This window comes from Bombus pyrosoma, linkage group LG7 (assembly GCF_014825855.1).
Source record: "Bombus pyrosoma isolate SC7728 linkage group LG7, ASM1482585v1, whole genome shotgun sequence".
NCBI lineage: Eukaryota > Metazoa > Arthropoda > Insecta > Hymenoptera > Apidae > Bombus > Bombus pyrosoma.
The window spans coordinates 5,681,520-5,701,840 of NC_057776.1; the positions used below are offsets into that span (position 1 = coordinate 5,681,520).

The 20,321-nt window shown below is 41.8% G+C and overlaps 1 protein-coding gene across 11 annotated transcripts in view; it reads left to right on the plus strand.

The window, feature by feature from the left end:
* Nucleotides 1-20,321, plus strand: part of LOC122569740 (potassium voltage-gated channel protein Shaker) — a 183,327-nt gene that overhangs the window by 116,326 nt on the left and 46,680 nt on the right. Inside the window, exons 1-3 of one of the 11 annotated variants that reach the window (XM_043731269.1) lie at nt 52-1,798; nt 2,475-2,650; nt 3,449-4,114. The exons of 9 other annotated variants lie outside the window; for them this stretch is intronic. In XM_043731269.1, the coding sequence (XP_043587204.1) occupies nt 4,041-4,114 (74 nt within the window). In that variant the 5' untranslated portion in view covers nt 52-1,798; nt 2,475-2,650; nt 3,449-4,040. Of the gene's footprint in view, nt 1-51; nt 1,799-2,474; nt 2,651-3,448; nt 4,115-20,321 lie in introns of those variants that run through there. One more of the 11 variants, XM_043731270.1, reaches the window with a different exon arrangement.

Here is a 20,321-nt window from a genome sequence, read left to right on the forward strand (position 1 = left end):
ATTCGTTACGCGTCACGTGTACATTTTTAAAGGTGGCGTGCGCGATTGCGAGACTAATTGAGGCCTTGATACCGCCAGGAATTACCTGCACTTTCTGGGGGAACCCGTTTCTTTCCACGGAACGTAGTATAGATTTACCCTGCGGCTTCCACGCTGCTCGTGTCGCTCCTTTCAGTTCCAACTTTTGTTTTCTGCTCTTCAGCAGAAATTCCACGCTTCTGTTCGGAAATACCGATAGTTCGCGCGATCTGCACTTTCAACAGCGGCTATAAATTCACTGATTCACGGCGCACGTCCAATTAGGATCACGAGTAACGATGAAAGATCGGCTTTAACAGAAGCTGCTTCGTTATGGATTCACGGCGGTTTCTTTGGCCACCAAGCGACTGGTAGGCGGAGCCAAGCGAGCGGAGCACGTGGCGCGCGTGGTACGCTGCCTCGAAGAACTGGACGTGCCGCAGTTACCTTTCGACCTGTCAACAATAGACGTAGCGCGTCGCACGCGCCACGCCACTCATTTTCTTCCACGCTTCGACCGCGAAAACACTGCCGCCACGTTCGTGTGCAAGGAAAGTAAAACTTTCAACCGACACAGTGCACCGTTTTCTTTTCCCTCGTCGTCTGAGCCGTGCGCTTGTTTCATCGCCGGAAAGTGCACCGAGTTCCATCGAGGAAGATGGAAACTTGCATTTGCGCTGGTGGTTCCGAAAAATACTGAGACGGTGTTCGATTTCGTAGTGACGTGACGAGTTGTCCAGCAGCTTTAGACGAAGCGAGTAGTGGATCCGAGTGAGGAGCGGAACGATCGAAAGTCAGAGGTCGGTCGAGGCGAATCAACCGACAATTCTTCGTGACCATGGCTGGCCGCGTCGTTTCGAGTTACATCGCGGAAAGAACTTGCATCGAACGGTGCGACTTTCGATCGAGTATCGTCGCGAGTTAGAATCTTTCGATTCGGTGATCTTGAAAACATCGAAAGCGATAAAAAATCGCTCAACGTGTCCTACTGTTTACCACGCAAGTGACCGTGGGAACAGTAGAAAAATGTTTCGTTCGGGTATTACGTTTCCGCGACGAGTTTTCTGCGAAACGATGAGTTGTTCGTTCGAAATGTTATTCGTCAGAGCCACGGCGAAAGTGTGTGCTGTAGTGTCGTACGGAGTATCGATTACCATTTCTGGAGTAGCTGGAACGATAATAGAGGCATAAATATTACTCGAACATTGCGGTCTGCCGCTTTAGCCTCTGACGTCACGCTCTCCGGTCCAGCGAGTCGGTGTCGTCCTTATACAAATTTTTCAAAGATTTTCGTGTCAAGTTTAACGCGACAATCGTCGATCGCACGCAGTGAAAAGTGGTTGGTCGAGTGTGTTTACCGAATTGTAGCTTGGACGCAATTGCATCCGATCTGACAATAGGTTATTTTACTTTCTTCGCGAAAAAAGCTTTGACTTTAAGTTCCGTTACGTTAATTTTTTGTAATTAAATAATAATTACAAATTAATTGATAATTAGGTTTTTAATCGCGGTAACGAGGTGGTGTGGCGGTTCAGTGGTTTCTTTGTCGGAAAGTTGCTGCTGGGTGATTTTTTGCCGACGATCAGGCACGTTCGAGCTACGCCTCCTACGAATAGAATTTCTACTCTCGAGTACCTGTGTATAAACAACGGGATGTCGTGATCGTTAAGAGTCGCGAGAGCATCGCTTTGAATGGAGTACTCGTTAAGCGTGGAAACGAGAGAAGGTCCGCCAACGACTCGAATTTTCCTATTGCGGGATACTCCCGTTAACCTCTTAGGTACGACGCGCCACTATAGTGGCGTTTCGCGGATGTCGTCTTATATTACAACGCGCCACTATGGTGGCTCGCTCTACTCGCTCATTCGCTCACCGTTTCAACTAAACGATCTTTTTCAATCAAGTCTTGCTTCGCATTCTTTTCTGCCCTCGCAACGTTTTATGACAGTGTTGACAATATAAAGACAGAATATATAGTCTTTGTTTCTGCCAGTGTCAGATATCAATTGTTGCTTTCCGTTAAAATAAACGTACTATTATTAGATGTTCTTTTTAACATAGCGATCCGTCTCCTTCTAATTTCGTAGAATCTTCAAGCTGAAAATATCGCTTGAAAATAGAAAACGAAGAGCAATTTGAGAAACACTATCGCGCTATGAGCGTGAAAATTATGACGTGTATGCGATGCTTTAAAATATATCACACTCGATTGTATTATCAATTATTAAAGTAAATTATTCAAGTTCAAGTATACGCATCGTATCTTTAAGAAAAATTATAATTTAATTATCGAAAACTTCGTTCCAATGTGCTTGCGTAGGCAACACCATTGTCCGTCACACGTTGCAGTGCCGTATCGTTTACGCGTAATTCGCGTGAAACTCTGCCGTACAAAGCAAAATTCAAAATTCAGTACCTAAGAGGTTAATAAACGTCACCTCTCGTCACTTGTTCAGGATCGTGACATTTTTCGTACACCAACCTCGGCAATATTACTCGAGCTGTACCAGTGCGGATAGTTGCAAACGACGTTAGAGAGAAACGATGGTCGTTGTTCGCCGATACTGTAACTTCGTTTTCCACTCGGTGGAAGGGCAGAAAAATATGGTAACGGAAATGAAGTAAAGAAAAGGTAAATTCAGCGAATAAGCAATGGCGGAAGATTGACTCGCGGTGCGGAACGCGAACGTTCTATTTCGTTGAACGAGGGTCGCGTGACTGAAATCGATGGACGAAAGTCGCGTTTATCGCGATCCGCTCGGTAACGGAGGCTGCAACACCGCAATGCTGCATCGTGCGACTCGTTCGACAGAGGATACGAACAAAGCTCGGCAAACGAATTGCTCTTCGCGTTCGTCCGTTTGAAATCGTCGATGCGGAAACGTACGTTTCGTACGGGCTGCTTTTTCCTTCGTTTCGAATCGAATTGAAATGTAAGGGGCGATCGATCGTCGTCGTTGCTGGTGAAATCGCGATTAGAATTTTTCAGAAAATTCGCCCGTAAGACGGTTAGGCTAGGGAAATTGTTTTCTCTCCGACGAAGAGGAATTTCTTTTATCGACGTTCTTCTTGGGTTATTATTATATCGGCTGTGCTTAGAATTGAAATAGTAACGCGAAACGCGTAATTGGTAAACAGGTCACGGCGGGTTCTCTCGACGAAGCACGGGACGCAAAGAGTTGGAATTTGTAACACGTGCGAGACACTCGATTAATTTTAGCGATCACGGTGCGTATAAATCAATCGGAGCTCTTTCGCAAAATGGAACCTCGTTTTTCAGTTTCCGCGAGATACACAGAGAATGCGAGACTAGCGGATCTCGAACACGCGGTGCTGCTTCTTCCTTAACGGAGAACTCAATCCCCTTAAGTAACCTCCTTTCAACTTGACTACGCTTAGTTCGCAAAAAAAAAAGAAATTCTTCTTGCAGAAAGCTTGCAACGAAAGTTTCTTTCTAACTCTCCGGCGTTAAGAGACACCATTACTTTTTATTCGATGAAACGAATCGACGATAGATGTTGCACGTTCGTCTGCCTTGCGACCATCTGCGATTCGCCAATGTAAGGTGACGTCCGTGCTGTCGAGCAGTTGGCGGTTTCTCGTGTACGAACCAATTCCTACTCAGTGTAATCGTAACGAAGAATGTGTGGAAGAAAAGACGAAACGGTAAAGTGACAGAAGATTAAAAAAAAAAAATAAATAAGTTGAGTTGAGGAAGGTGTGAAAGTACAGGCGATCGGCGATAAGCGAAGGGGATGCGCGACCTTGGTCGATGCTGGTCTCGAGGATTATTTTAAAAGAGGGACAAGGCCACTTATGGAGCGGCACGACGAGCGGTTCCTACGGCTGAGAACGAAACGGGCAGACGGTCGATCGGGAAGCGGGGCTGAAAATAGAGAGCGCCTGGCTTCACGGAGATACGACATGACACCGGACACGGATCATCCACGCTCGTAGCTTCGGCGAGGTATTATGAAACTGGAATGGCCATCGAGTTCTCTGTTGCCCGTGGAGATTGAGGTATGGCCGCGGTAGCCGGCATCTATGGCTTCTCAGAGGACCGACACGTCAGATATTCCGAGCATCGCCAGCATCCGTGAGTTTCACGTGAAAGACGAAAGCGAATCGATAGCCCCGAACTATCTTAGACTACTTTTGCTTGAACGTTTCTCGCTTACGGTTACGCCACGCGATCCTTTCTCGCGCTATTTTGCCGTGTCTTTTGGGAAAAGGAACGAAAACTGTTCGAATTATTCCGCGTTATCACCGTCAACATTTGCCGCGGATGAAATTTTGTTCAGATTCCTAGCGAAATTCTACGGATCGTGTCTTTTTCCCGAAAGACCCGTAAAAAGCGGACGGGAAGAGAACTTCCTTTGGGACGTGCTGCATCGTATAGGGTTTCTTTCCTATTTTTTTTTTTCTCGCTTTTCTACCTTCGTACTTTTCATGGCTGTAAATCATTTGAATGCGGGTTACGTTGCATGCACTGTGTTAACGAACATCCGAACTGTCTTCCACCTGGAAAAATAGCGCTTCCGCTGACATCTACTTCAATTCAAACATGCGCCATAGTACGTTTAACCTTTAAACGTTCTTTATTCGAATACAACCATCGTATCGTAAACGCGAATCTTGCGAACTCAAGTCGACGGTGAACGATATTTCGCGCGAGTTCAGAACGAAAGCTGGACGATTGGCGTGCAACTTATTAGAGCAAAACTTCATAGCACAAATGATGGGAATCTCGTTGAAGCTGGTCGAAGCTACTAGAGAGCCGTTTTAATTGCGCTGCAGTTTGGTCCACGGATATTTGTAGAGGATGTTTAGTCATGTTCAACTCACGTCGGGGTTACCAACGTAGAGGATGGTTTGTTGTTTGAATAACGAGATAACTTGCTGTTGAAACTGTCAAGTGTATTTTAAAATAATAAATAAATAAAAGCAGACAATATTCGCTAAGACGCCGAGGTGGGATAGGTCGTGATAGGTGCGGAAGAAACGCTTGAGTATATTTAACAATATATATTTATTAACCCTTTGCTCTCGAGGGCGACTTTCAGTCACCACGGCATTCCGTGATGCAACTCCAGTGACGAGCGAGAGGCGGTAGTCCCTGTTTATGATGGATTTCGACATCTCCAATTGCTGAGAGTGTGATATTGGTTCTTAAATTGGTTCCTTAGCTTTTTGTGTTCCTTGTTAGGAAGTGTAAGGTGTTAGACTTTAAAATGGAGATAAAACATTTAATCCCATATCCCTACGAAACTATGGTTCAACTATGGTATTGAAACAACGTCTCCAACGTTAGTTCGGATTCGACGATCATGGCAAAAGTATTATAGTTTAGAAACCCTAAAAAAAAGTGGTTTTCGGAAGTGAAATAGGCTGAAATGAAGATGAACTTGATTTTGAACTGTTGAAGAATGAGATTAATTACGTCAAGAATGCATCTTTGTGAATGCTTTGTAAATTATCGTACAAAAAAACACAGAAATTAATATTACAAAACCATATTTTCAAAGATGTAAATACAGATAAATTAGTAGAATATAATGTTTTTCTAAGTTAATTTGTATATAAAATCATTTTACACTAGCTGTAAGACACGCGTCACGTATACACTAAATCATCAAAAAAGTCCTCGAGTGCAAAGGGTTAACATATACTTTATATGTACACTTTGCTGAGGATTCGCGATTACAAGTTCGGATGATGATTGCTTAAGGTGTTGAGAAACTCGGATCAATTATTACTGCTAACTACCAACTATCGACTTGGACAGGCGTCTAACGAGTGACTTTCCGTCAGGATGATGCTGCAGAGGAAAACTACGATGTGGTGTGTCTAAGAATACCAGATCATCGGATTCGTTGAGGAAAGCCTTGGTTCGAAAAGTGAGGGAAATGGACGTTGCTGTTAATTGGTTGATTTCTATGTTGGTGGTTGGAGAAGGATGCTGACCGTCCTTGAGAGAAAGTTGCTAGCGGGAAGCATCGTACGTGAGAAAAGCAGATTTCCCGTATCTTCTCGTAGTAGGTGATAGATTTAGGGACTGTTAAAACACAGACTATTTGTTCCTTTGGAGAACCTTAGCTAAATAAATCCTAAGATTTATAGCGGGTCCTTAGGCTAGCTTTTTTTATTATTTGATAGACTTTTTACAATCAATTCTCATTGAGAATTATAATTAGATTATTTTGGTGTGATACCCCAACTCGGATTATAAGAGTTTATAGTATGTTTGATTCTAGTTGAATCTAATGCTGAAATCTAAAGGGTATTGCCTTTTTAGTCTGCGGATCTGCTCCGTCGTGTCAAGTAATTGGGTAACTAATGGGTTTTGGTGGTGGTTAACTCTTATATTATATCAGTTACTGAATTTGGATATTTCTTCTTTGACTGTGGGTATCTTAAGGTCGTGGTGTATTGTTTCCTTGGTAACATACCAAGGTGCATCTATTAAGGATCTTAGAGTTTTTGATCGGAATCGTTGGAGAATTTCTATGTTGGAATTACTCGTTGTTCCCCATAGTTGAATTCCATAGGTCCAAACAGGTTTTAATATGACCTTATGTAGCATTATTTTACTCTGCATGTTTAAGTTGCAGCGTCTGCCAACGAGGCAGTAGATTTTTTCTAGTTTTCATTTCAGTTGTTTGGATTTATCTACGATGTGTCGTTTCCATGTCATTCTTCTGTCCAGAATCATGCTCAGATATCTGACCGTATCCTTGTTTGGAATTGGAATATTATTTATGGTCACCTGTGGGCAGGATTGTTTTCGCAGCGTGAAGGTTATATGACTGGATTTATTTTCATTCATTTTGAAGCGCCATTTGTGGGGTCACTTTTCCATAGAGTCGAGGAGGCAATTATCGGGTCTCAGTGGGATGCTAATAAAGCTGTATCATCGGCAAATGTCGCTGTGGCTATCTCTGTTAAAGTTGGTAAATCGCCAGTGTAGATGGTGAACAGCAGAGGTCCAAGGACACTGCCTTGGGGTATGCCAGCTTCGATTGGAAATGTTGCGGTTATAGCGTCTAAGTATTTAATCATGAACAGCCTATTCCTTAGGCTAACTGAAAATATTCTATGAGGATGTATCGACATCTGGCAATCACCTTGTCCGAAGAATAGGATCTTTGTGTAGCGAGTCACGGGACAGAAACCATTGAAAAGATTACTGTCGAGTGCCGCTACAACGCTCGTACTAACGGATTCGCTGAAGACAGTGTACAAATCGCTAATAAGATCGTTCGAGACTAACTGATAACTGATAGATACTGATATTGATTCGCACGACTGACTGATAAACTGGAGAACATGGTCATCTATTTATACTGGTCGAGGGAGTACCGGAAAATTGAAATTAGTCTTCGTTTGACGGTTGCACGTAGCGGCGACATTCTTTTGCCTGAACTTTATTTATTATTATATTGTGTATGTCCTAACGATGCTGATACTCCGATGCAAAACAACAACATGATTCAAATTGCCCTGTAGGTCATGTGCCGCTACATATTTGACGATTTCATTTCAAACTGATTTCGAAGAGGAAACGGGGAGATTTTAAAGGCGATAAAAAAAGTGGTAAACGAGAGTGACAAGGCATCGGTGATGGGATTAAAAAAGAGTTGGCTCGTAAAATGCGTTCGAGTCGAACGGGGAATTACAAAGGGAGAAGAGTTCTTTGGCGTCGGCGGATGCATGGTATAACTCGCATTTTCCAGCCGAGCTGCCTTCCCGTAACGCTTACTCGCAACTTGGTAATTGAATAATGCAGATGCGCAATAGGACACGTGGTTCGTGTCACTTGGTTACGCTGATCCTTTGTCAATCACTTTGCGCCTATACTCGCTGCGTTCGAAGAACGAAACACCGCTTCTTGTTATGTACACGTCCAATCGATCCTCCTACTTGGCGAAACGATACAGACGCATATTGTTGTGAACATAAACTTACCCTCACTTTTCTCGTGTATTTCCCAATCGAATCGAACCGAGCTATGTTTCCGCATAGAAGAGATTTATCTTCTTCTTTCTCTCTTGTAACTGTTTGCAACGAAGCTATTATTCGTTGGGTTTCTCATGGGCCGAAAGAGATCGCAAAGTACAAATAATAGAGTCAATTTGGCCAGGAGTTAACTTTACGAGCGATATATTTTATTGGCGTTGGAAGAAAGAAGCTGGAACAGTTTCGAGGTATAAACGCGGATGTACTTGTTCCGCTCTGCGCGCTGAATTTCTCAAAATTGGCTATGGACTAGCACCGACCCAGTTGCAAAGTTTTTACCGCGATGAGTCGTAGAAATTGGTCCTTGCATTTGCATTCTTCGTGTGGCAAACTACGCAACGTCCGGCTATCTCTTCCCGTACTTTCCAAACGTTTCTCCACCGATGCTGCGTCTTTCATTCTGCAAATACCGCGAGAAATGTTACATTTATTTACAAGGACACCCGTTACGTAATATTTCGATTAGATGTATAAATACGAGAAAGTCACGGTCGATGGGAAGAGAATCGTCGATTATCATCGTGAATTGACAACTACGTTAACAAGCAGCAACACGACCCCCCACCCACCCGAAACACCTATATTTCATGGACTTTGTCAGCAATTAAGGTCGAAGCTCTTAGCAATTAAGATCAGGCTGATTCTCGTCTACCTCTGCGAGCCATGAAAATTCCAACTTGGAAGAAGTGTTTGCACGCGCAAATCGGGATATCGCGACCGGATTAATCACCGGTGTCGGTGTTTTCTTCTCCAGCTATTGCTCGCTTGTATATCGATAATCTCAGCGGTGCACACGTATGTACGGAAGGGCGGTCGCGACAGTGCAGAGGAGTAGAGTTGAGACGTGCCACGGTCGTGGGTTAATTGATTTCCAATAGCTGGCTGACCGGCCTTCGGAGCCGCGTACAAGCGCAATCCTGTGTCCCCCACACAATCAACTACCGATATGCTAACTGCGGAACAGATTGTACCGATTAAACGGCGATTGAGAATTCATAGGTCCGTATCGGTGGATGGCGCCAGTTAATTGCATTTTGTACCATCTTCTCTCCTCTGTTTACTTTATCGTTTCGTTTCTTCTTTTACTTACCTGGCCGTATATGGTCCCGCCTGCGGTTAACGCGAGCACTTAGCCAGCTGCATTTCGTGGTCATCGATGAGGTAGCCCGTTTAATTCTGCTAATCGAGCGACGCATTCAAAAGGCCGTGCGGTGCAAGCTCGAAACGAAAATTCGATTTCCACTGCAATTTCGTTCAGCCGCCTGCTGTCCTCTATCGATCGAAGCTACTCTCACCAGGCGTCCTAAACGTTCGTTAGTTTTTGCCATCTTTTGTAAATCGTTAAACAGACGATATATTGTACGTTTTTTTTTAACACTAGAACTATCGATGGTTAATACGAAGCTATTTCTACCAAAACCAGTGAAAATGACTGGTCTTTAAAAAATACCTAATAATAGAATATTTTTATATTTATCGATTTATTACTTTCTTACAGAAAAAATTCCATGTTATGTAGTATATTTTTGGTATTATTAATCCATCTGGAATCATAATCGACCTAAACGAGGGTTGACACATTTATAAAATTGCAGAACCAGTCTTTTAACTGGTGTGGTATTGCTAGTGTTAGCATCTAGCGATCTAACGATCGATCCGGAATTTTCCTGGTATCTGATATCATCATATCGAATGACACGCAGTAAAAATTGTAGAAACGTGTGGGAAGTTGTAAAAAACGAAGAAACTGGTCAATTGGGTTTCGATAAACTGATTACAGGATCCTTTTACATTTCGACAAGTACCAGTTATTTTGACTGGTATTGGCATAAGTAGCCTTGATACAAAATTATTTCGAACTTGAATACATAAAAAACAAAATAAAATTCATTATATGAATTATGAATTATGATCCCTAAACGAGGTTTGACAAATTTATAAAATTGTAGAACTAGTCATTTCGACTGGTATTGGTATAAGTAATCTCGATATAAAATTATTTTCAGTTTGAATACATAAAAAACAAAATAGAATTCATTATATGAATTATGATTCCCAAACGAGGGTTGACAAATTTATAAATAAAATTGTAACATTAATCAATTTGACTGGTGTAGTATTTCTAGACTAGATTGAGGTTAGGTTAGTTCTAGTCCAGAAATGCCACACCAGTCAAATTGATTGGTGTTATAATTTTATTTTAATATTCCTACTTCATGTTATATTTTTTCCCACAACGATGTATTGACTTTCGCAACGATAACTAAAAGAATAATATAATGAATTTTATTTTGTATTTTATGTATTCAAACTGAAAATAACAGTCAAAATGACTGGTACTTGTCAAAGTGTAAAAGGGTCCTGCAATCAGTTTATCGAACCCCAAATAACCAGATTCCTCGTTTTCTACAACTTCCCACACCTTTTTACAATTTTTACTGCGTATCGTTCAATATGATGATATCAGATATCAGGAAAATTCCGGATCGATCGCTAGATCGGTAAATGCTAAACGAAGTACGATCGTTCGTTCCCAGTGGGACAAGTAGATCTCCTCACACTTGCAGGTTTCTTCAATACATTTCGATTGAATGGAATGCAACGAACACATTCGATTAGCTTCCCATTTACGCGCTGTTCCTGTCAGGCGCGATACCAACGATCGGCAGTTTTCGGTAGAATTCGCGCGTAACAGCGACCTTCGCCACGATATCCGGAAAGTTGGGAGATCGGCGGTTTGCACGGGACCGGTCGCGTTTCCCTTTTGTCCGCTTTCGACTGAGCGCGATGAGAAAGTGACTGAAGTCAAAATCGGATCGATTAAAAGTGTGAAAATGGCCGAGCTGCCAGTTGCACGTGCGTGTCCCCGTTGAAATTTGTCAAGTTGCGAGTGTAATGGCTACGGGCAGCTTTTCTGTGCGCGTATAGGTGCGCAAATGAATTTCAGTTAGGCGCGTTGTGCATGAAACGACTGGTCGTTTGTTCGCCGGTGATTTTGACGTATTAATTATCAGGCTGCCTTCGAGCCTCGTTTGTTATTGTCTTGCCAGCCGCCACCAGCCATTTGTCTAAAAAATCCGCTCGATTCGATATTAATGCGTGGCCGATCAAACGACCAAGATTGATAAACGATAACGAGGCGACAGAACGTAACTACGATCGTAGCCCGAATCGATAATTAATCGTAAACAGCGGTTTTAAGCGTCGTTATGACGATTTCACGCTGTTCGTTGCAATTAATTTTGACACCTAATTTTCAAATAGCAGACACAACCGATGTCGATTTTTCAACGACTCGGTGGTAGAGATCGATCGCAATCGGAAGATTTGCTGGCGTTTGGTTGTATCGACGAATCGACAGGGTCGTGGAAAAGTTGGGTTATGGAGCGCGAACGTGCTCGAGAACGATCATCGATACAAAATGCGAGCGATACAGAGTTGCTCTGCAAAGCTGGCAGAAACAAGTTTCTGCCATCGTTGGTTAATCCGATACGGATACAAGAATGGTTTTTCCTGTAAAATGGTAGACAATGGTACGGATAATGCAACGCCGGGCGTCGTTGTTGGAGCGGCATCTCTGAATACGGTACAGCAGTGTGGCAAGTGCGGAACACGGGTTTGACTTTACCGACCGTCTGGATATCCGCCTTTGATACACCGATACGGCACACGAGATGAACGCTCGCGATTCAAATCTTCCGACGAAACGCGATTCTGATCGTCAAACGTTGTCGTTGTCGTCAAACTCTCACGCGTATTACATGAAACTTTGAAGCTTCGGATATTTTTTAAATTGTACATGTTATACTTATTCAAATTATATGTTCCTTACATATATATTTTTTTAAAGATTGCCACGATGTTTCTTCTAAAACGAATTATCCAAAAGAAATAGGAAATTATTCTTAAGTGGAAGAATGCGTCGAATGAAACGAGATTATGATCATTCAACGTTGTCGTTCCTCTTTTTAAAGCTTCGCATATTTTTTAAATTGTACATGTTATACTTATTAAAATTATGTGTTTCTTATATACATTTTTCTAAAAATCGCACGATGTTTCTTCTAAAACGAATTTTCCAAAAGAAATAGGAAATTATTCTTAAGTGGAAGAATGCGTCAAATAAAACGCGATTCTGATCGTCGAAGATTGTCATTCTCCTTTTCAAACTTTCGCGCGTATTACCTGAAACTTTGAATCTTCGCATATTTTTTAAATTATACAAACTTATTAAAATTATGTGTTTTTTATATACATTTTTTTAAAAATCGCACGATGTTTCCTCTAAAACGAATTTTCCAAAAGAAATAGGAAATTATTCTTAAGTGGAAGAATGCGTTGAATAAGACGCGATTATGATCGTCGAATGTTATCGTTGTCGTCAAACTCTCACGCGTATTACATGAAACTTTGAAGCTTCGGATATTTTTTAAATTGTACATATCATACTTATTAAAATTATATGTTACTTACATATATTTTTTTTAAAATCTCCAATATGTTTCTTCTAAAACGAATTATCCAAAAGAAATAGGAAATTATTCTTAAGTGGAAGAATGCGTCGAATAAAACGCGATTCTGATCGTCGAAGATTGTCATTCTTCTTTTCAAACTTTCGCGCGTATTACATGAAACTTTGAATCTTCGCATATTTTTTAAATTATACAAACGTATTAAAATTATATGTTTCTTACACATATATATTTTTAAAGATTGCCACAATGTTTCTTCTAAAACGAATTTCCAAAAGAAATAGGAAATTATTCTTAAGTGGAAGAATGCGTCGAATAAAACGCGATTCTGATCGTCGAAGATTGTCATTCTTCTTTTCAAACTTTCGCGCGTATTACATGAAACTTTGAATCTTCGCATATTTTTTAAATTATACAAACTTATTAAAATTATATGTTTCTTACATATATTTTTTTAAAAATCTCCAATATGTTTTTTCTAAAACGAATTTCCCAAAAGAAACAGCAAATTATTCTTAAGTGTAAGAATGCGTCGAATAAAACGCGATTCTGATCGTCGAAGATTGTCATTCTTCTTTTCAAACTTTCGCGCGTATTACATGAAACTTTGAATCTTCGCATATTTTTTAAATTATACAAACTTATTAAAATTATATGTTTCTTACATATATTTTTTTAAAAATCTCCAACATGTTTCTTCTAAAACGAATTTCCCAAAAGAAACAGAAAATTATTCTTACGTGGAAGAATGCATCGAATAAAACGCGATGTTGTCACCAGTTGCCTGGTAGCGCAGATTGATCAAGATCTGTCGAACTTGTCGGTCGCCTTAGCAGAAGAGGAACGACCGGCCGGAGGATTGTCCAACGACAAATTGGCAATAAGCATTTTTCATGCGGTTGAAGACGCCAATTAAAATGCGACCTTGTTATTATCGGTTGCCACCCCTTTGGCTCATCTCGAAGAGAAGAGGCACTTTCTCTTCTTTGGCAAGCACCTTCCACGAAACCTCTTCTCATCTGCTAAGCGTAACTGTCTACTGAAGATGCAAAGGAGGCTGAAGTAGATTCGTAGTAGCGTGTTTTCATCACATTGCGTTCCGCTACAACGTGGCGGAAACGCGTGCAAGAACCGCATGAACGAAAGTATCGGTTTGCTATTTTACGCGGCAAGAGATTGCCTTCTTCTTCGATATTATCGTCATATCGATTCGAATTACGCAATTAGATTGACATTAACTATAATCCACTTTCGTTCCACGTAAGATTAACGCCACGACCAAAGAGCTATCTTTACTCTCCTCATCTTTCTCCCTTTTTGTTCCTATCCGATCTCGATATTTAGCTCATTCGCTGATATTCTCACTGAATTTAAAAGATCGCTACGCAAAATCTGTGTATTTATAAACTTGACGTGGCATCGGACGAAACGAGCGTACAATTCGCCAGATCGTTTTCATCGCTTGGCGAAATTTACACGAGCGTGAACAAGCTCGGAGGAACGCGTAAATGGTAAAATACGAGCAGCGGTTGTAGACAGCTTGGCAACGTGGACGCACGATTCATGGTGATTCCCATGTGACTGGGCGTTCATCGATCCGGCTCGGAAATAGGCGACTGACCTATAACGTGTGGATTTCAACCGGCTTAAAATATTGTACGTCTATCTTTCCTTCTCTCTGTTATCGTCTTTTTCTACTTTCCTCTTTTCTATCCTCTTTCATTCTTTTTCTTTTCCTGACCATCGGTAAGATTCTCTCTGTTGGGAACTCGACATGTTTCAGTGGAATTTAACGCACAGCGCAGACCCGGTCGACGCTAATTTTCGCAGAAACGCGAAAATACGCGTAGAAATTGGCTGCCTGGAACGCGATTATTCACGAGACCGTAGCTTGTTATTTCTTTATTTTGTTTGACGTTGAAACGCTCTATCCAACGAGCATTAGGAAATACGAGCCTCGTAATTACCAGATACAATTACCAGAATAAGCTAATAAGGGGCTAATAATAGTAGAGTAGTTGTAGGTAGAATTATCCGGAAATCTTGTTAAAAAAGAAAAACGCTTCATTGTTCCAAGAATAGCGATGGTTGCGAACGGGCGAGAAAAAAAAAAGAGCGTGGTGCTCGGCAAACAACGATAATAATATTTCACGACGATTGCGCCGCGTGACTCGGCCACGTAGTCGACCAATAGTTTGTCCTATTAGCGAAGAAAATTGGATGTAACTGGCAGCAAGTGTAACGTTTGCGAAAGAAGCTTTTAGGAAACTCCATTAAGGTTCGGGTAATCCCGTGCTGCATGGAAATCCCGTAAAATGTCAGTCGGCCTCTCTGCCAACGCCTTTACGTAATCGATAATTCGAAACGATAAATATTCATCTGCGTGGATTGTTCGCAAAGGATAGGGAAAATGCGTTTGCCGTGCAAGATTGCGTGGGATCTGGTTCTCGATGCGGCAGAAAATTATCGTCCGCCTTTGATCTGAATTTCAATCGGGTTCTCTTTCAATGTAGTCGAAAGACGATTCAGACGATTTTCATTAAAATTCAATCGTTGGAAATTTCTACCTTCTATTATTTCCAAGGTACTGTTACGTAATAATTATCACGGCGAAATAGAATGGAAAAGAATGCGATGACAATACAGCGTAATGTTAAAAATATCTCTGGTAACTATGTTTAAACCTACCCACATTCTCAAAACCTAATTCTTCTCTACTGCAGAATTGTTCTCCAACTAGTAATTCAACTTTGTTTTAATTCAAACTTATAATTCAATCTCAAACCTGATCGTTACAACGAATATTTCTAATAGCTTCGTATTTTCATGTTTCTAAATAAACGAATGAAACTTAGAAACAGATCTATTTTATGGCTGTAATTGTTACTTTGTTGTTTACTTTGCTTCCGTTCATTTCTACATCTTTGTATATTATTACGTCCAACTACAGCGTAATATTTCCCTGCAGTTTTCAATTTGTAGTTTTAACAGTCATAAAACATACGCAGTGCAGCGATCATATCTTTTGTTTCCAAGTTAAATACAACGACAAACGTTTGGAACGCGCGATTAGCTTAATCCAAAAATCCGATTAGGTTTGCTCGGCCGATAAAGCAAATAGATAAACAGGTAAATAATAATATTGCTATTATGGCGATCGTTGAAACATCGCGTTGAAGTACGTGCATGATTCGTATCGTGCGACGACGCTCGCAAACCAGCGAATAGAACACAGCGTGGATCGATCCGAGTGACAATTCACGACACCTTTTCCATGTGCGTGTGCACTGTGCACCCTGCGGCTTCCGCGCCTTTTCCCACGGGCCTTTCCGTCTTCCTGGTTTCGCCTCGTTACGCCATATGCCGTGAATACGTGTCACGTATGAACGCGTGCATCGTTAACTCTTGCTGTCGTGCATGTGCGTACACCAGCCACAGCATCGCGCAACAATAGGAAGAAAGAAGGGAACTGGCGGAACTGTTCGGCTAATAAACCCATCGATCCTACGACCGTGTCGCTCTCCTTCTATTCCCGAGAGATCAACGCTCGAGTGTACGTACGCTGGTTGACGATCCGCGAGACGGATCTTCCTGTCGATGGAGTGGCGCATACGGTGCATTGTGTCGATCCGTCAATTCAACTTGAATTTTTAGACTTACGGACGTGTAACATTGAGAAAAAACGAGATAACATAGTCTGTTTCCTGTTGGAAAAATTCCTACCAGCCTTTCTTGTAATTTTATGTATTAGGAAAAGTTTCTTTCGTTTTGTGAGGAAATAATAGACGCACAACGCTTCTTCCTTTTATATTATTTTGTCGAATTACGTACGATCTATGTTGTTTTGTTGAGATACACACCGTGACATTTCGCAGACTTGGTTTCACGTTTGTATGAAGCTGCATTGTTGTAAAAAACACGTTTGTGGAAGAAAGATACTTTTCGGTCAATCTACTACATTTATGTTTTTTTATATATAAAAGTTGGTTGTTTCTTGTAGAAAATGCCAAAGGGAGGGTGCGTTGTTGTAAAAGAACATGTTTGCGAAAGAAAGACACTTCCCGGACAAGTTGTTTCTTGCAGAAAATGCCGAAAGGAAGGTGTACCATTGTAAGAAACACGTTTGCGAAAGAAAGACACTTCCTGGACAATCTAATTTGTTTCTTTTTCTATACATAAAAGTTGAAGTTGTTTCTTGTAGAAAATGCCGAAAGGGAGGTGCATTGTTGTAAAAAATTCGTTTGCGAAAGAAAGACACTTCTCCGGCAATCTAATACATTTATTTTTTTTTATATATAAAAGTTGAAGTTGTTTCTTGTAGAAAATGCCAAAGGGAAGGTGCGTTGTTTTAAAAAAACACGTTTGCGAAAGAAAGACACTTCCCGGACAACGTAATATGTATTTTTTTATACATAAAAATTGAAGTTGTTTCTTGTAGAAAATGCCGAAATTAAGGTGCGTTGTTGTAAAAAGCACGTTTTCAAAGGAAAGACATTTTCCAGACAACCTAATACATTTGTCTTTTCTTACACATAAAAGTTGAAGTTGTTTCTTGTAGAAAATGCCGAAAGGAAGGTGCATTGTTGTAAACAACACGTTTTCAAAGGAAAGACACTTTGCAAACAGCCTAATACATTTGTTTTTCCTATACATAAAAGTTGAAGTTGTTTCTTGTAGAAAATGCCGAAAGGAAGGTGCATTGTTGTAAACAACACGTTTTCAAAGGAAAGACACTTCGCAAACAGCCTAATACATTTGTTTTCTTTGTATATAAAAGTTGAAGTTGTTTCTTATAGAAATTGCCGAAAGGAAGGTGCATCGTTCTAAAAAACACGTTTGTGAAAGAAAGACACTTCCCCGACAATCTAATTTGTCTTTTTTATACATAAAAGTTGAAGTTGTTTCTTGTAAAAAACGCCGAAAGGAAGGTGCATCGTTGTAAAAAGCACGTTTTCAAAGGAAAGACATTTTCCGGAGAACCTAATACATTTGTTTTCTTTGCATATAAAAGTTGAAGTTGTTTCTTGTAGAAAATGCCAAAGGGAAGGTGCGTTGTTTTAAAAAAACACGTTTGCGAAAGAAAGACACTTCCTGGATAACGTAATTTGTATTTTTTTATACATAAAAATTGAAGTTGTTTCTTGTAGAAAATGCCGAAATTAAGGTGCGTTGTTGTAAAAAACACGTTTGTGAAAGAAAGACACTTCCCGAACAAGTTGTTTCTTGTAGAAAATGCCGGAAGGAAGTTGCATAGTTGGCGACCGTTAGTCTTGCGTTGGAAGAAAATTTCTAAATTTCGTTGGGATTTAGTGGAGAATGGTAGGATTATATTCATAGACCGATTTATTTCATCTGCAAGCGTAATAGGGCAGCCACACGTTACGGCCGTAAAAGGCGAAGACGCGGAGCCATATTAATTTAACGTTGCGTCGTAAAACACGAGCGTTCGACCAACATCCCTCGATGCAAATTTCATAAGCGCCACACGTAGGGAAAAATAACGAGCCACTTAGGATTTTCGAATCTCTGCTTCATCGAAACGATTTCCATTCAATGGCGATCGAGCGAAATGGCTATTATCGAGGTGTAGCGCGAACGACGTAAAATATCACACGATCGATGCCTAAGATCCGCGAATCTCGCTTTAGCATTCGACAACGAATAAGCGAAATCCTTGGAAACGGGTCGTCCGAGGCAGACGAATTTTTCGCGAAAATGTTTCACGATCAGTCGCCTCTGTCGATCTAGCGATCGTGGAAAACGCGGTTGAAAGCGCATTCTGTCTACCTATAGCGACGCTGTTTCCGTTCATCGAGATCGCATCCGCTTGTTTGTTCGTTTATCGAATTGCTGTTTGCCCGCGTCGATCAATCGACTGCTCTTTCGTCAAATTTTCTTCTATCCCGAATCCCTCGACATTTTTGTTCAAATGCTTTTTCCCATTTCAACCTGTGTATTTGAGATTTCCTGTATCTGGCGGAAAAGCTTCGCAAACACGTTCCTCTGTCGATCAAAGCAATCGTACGGTTGCTCCAGTTGTCGAACCACGTTCGTCGTCGGCAAATTTTTTTCTCCTTTTCTATCTCACAATTCTCGATAGTTGCACGTCGCGGTGTTTAATCGAAGCTGACGTTATTCGCGATTCGAGCATGGAAACAAGTTCGTTAAGCAAGATCACGAAATACGCTGGAGGAGAAGATTCGAGGGGGCAAGTAATCTTCGGAGAAGAAATAAATGAGAAAACGCATGCTCTTCTCTCGAAGCTTCCAGAACAAAGTAGTCGTGTGGGACGCTAAACCTCTTCTCTTTTCCTCCATCGTTCTTTGTCTTCCGCAATTTTCGTTTCTCCTTTCCTTTTTCTTCTTCTATCTTCGTCGTTCCATTTGTACCGGTCGCTTTGGCTTCTTCAACGCTGCACCAACAAGTCTAACTCCGATATCATCGACGCCAGTTCCGAGTACTTTCTTTATCTGCAGCGTTAACCGTACAACGAACGAACAAGTTCGATGGGATCGCCAACTGAGGAAGATGGAGACTGCTTTCCGTGTGTCCAGTACCCTGGCGGTTTACAAATTTCCCAAGTTTCTGCTTAACCTAATTGCAGCTACGACTATAAGTGTTACGGTCGTGTTATCGGTTCACATTCCATGCATTTTAGCCGTGACAGCAGCTTGGAAAGAAATTTCGATTGGCATAAATTCAGCACCGCATAGATTTTGCGCCAGGACCAACGTTCCAGCAACGCGGTTCAAGCGTTCCGATTTTCTTTCCGCATTAGGCCAGTACGCGATCAAATCCGCTTAACGAAACGTGTAAATATTGGGTTGGCAACTAAGTGATTGCGGGTTTTGTTAATACCACCTAATGGCAAAATCCGCAATCACTTAGTTACCAACCCAATAGTACGCCTGATCGTTCAGAAAGTTAAAGTATGGAACAAAGTGTAGATGTCAGATGACGAAGATAAGAAAGACGAATTCGATCGACAAAGGCGAGCGCGTGTTAGCGAATCGGAATCGACGCAGTTGGCGCGCGACGAAGCGTAACCCTCTTTTTCCGCATTGTATTTGATCGCGTTTTAACTTGACCCTGAAAGGATTTCCGGCTTGGCGAAAATCGTGCTGGATGACGACTGGTCGACCTGCTTGGCAGGCCGACTGACATGCCGAAATATTTTCCACCCTGCGCGTATAGTTGGTCGGGTTAGTGGTATGCATGTGCTCTCGGCAGTCGGCACAGGATCGCTTGACGCAATGGAGTCGATAAGGGTAGCGAGGATACCGATGGCTGGCGCCATCTAATAATCTGCCCTGGCATTATCATCGCCCGACTCGGCAGGGAAACTGTACGCCAGCGCGCCAGCTCGCAGGGCTGTGCAGGGTGCGATGCTTTGTTTACGCGAGTGAATTCCAATCCTTCGGCACTCGGACGATAGCGTCCGATTCTTCGCTAACGCGTCGCATTCCGCACGGCTGTGAGTCGGCTCTGCTCGGCCGGGTTCGGCTCGGCTCGGCAACCGACCAAAGACGCGGCCACTTGCCGCCGCTTCGTTACGGTTCAACGATTTAAAATGCTGTCAGAAAGGACCATGTGGATTTGCTGACGGATGTGGATGTGGTGTTGCCTGGTCGGAGTAAGATGGGGTGAGAAAGGAAGTAGATAGAACGGCGTTGATATCTTCGAACGCCAGCTACGCTTTCGGTGAGCTAACATTCGCGCGGAGTCGCTTTGATAAACATCGAAGAAAGGAGAAACCAAAGAAAGAAAAGGGAACGGTGTTACGCGACGGCAAGATCGTCGTCACGCTACGATTTG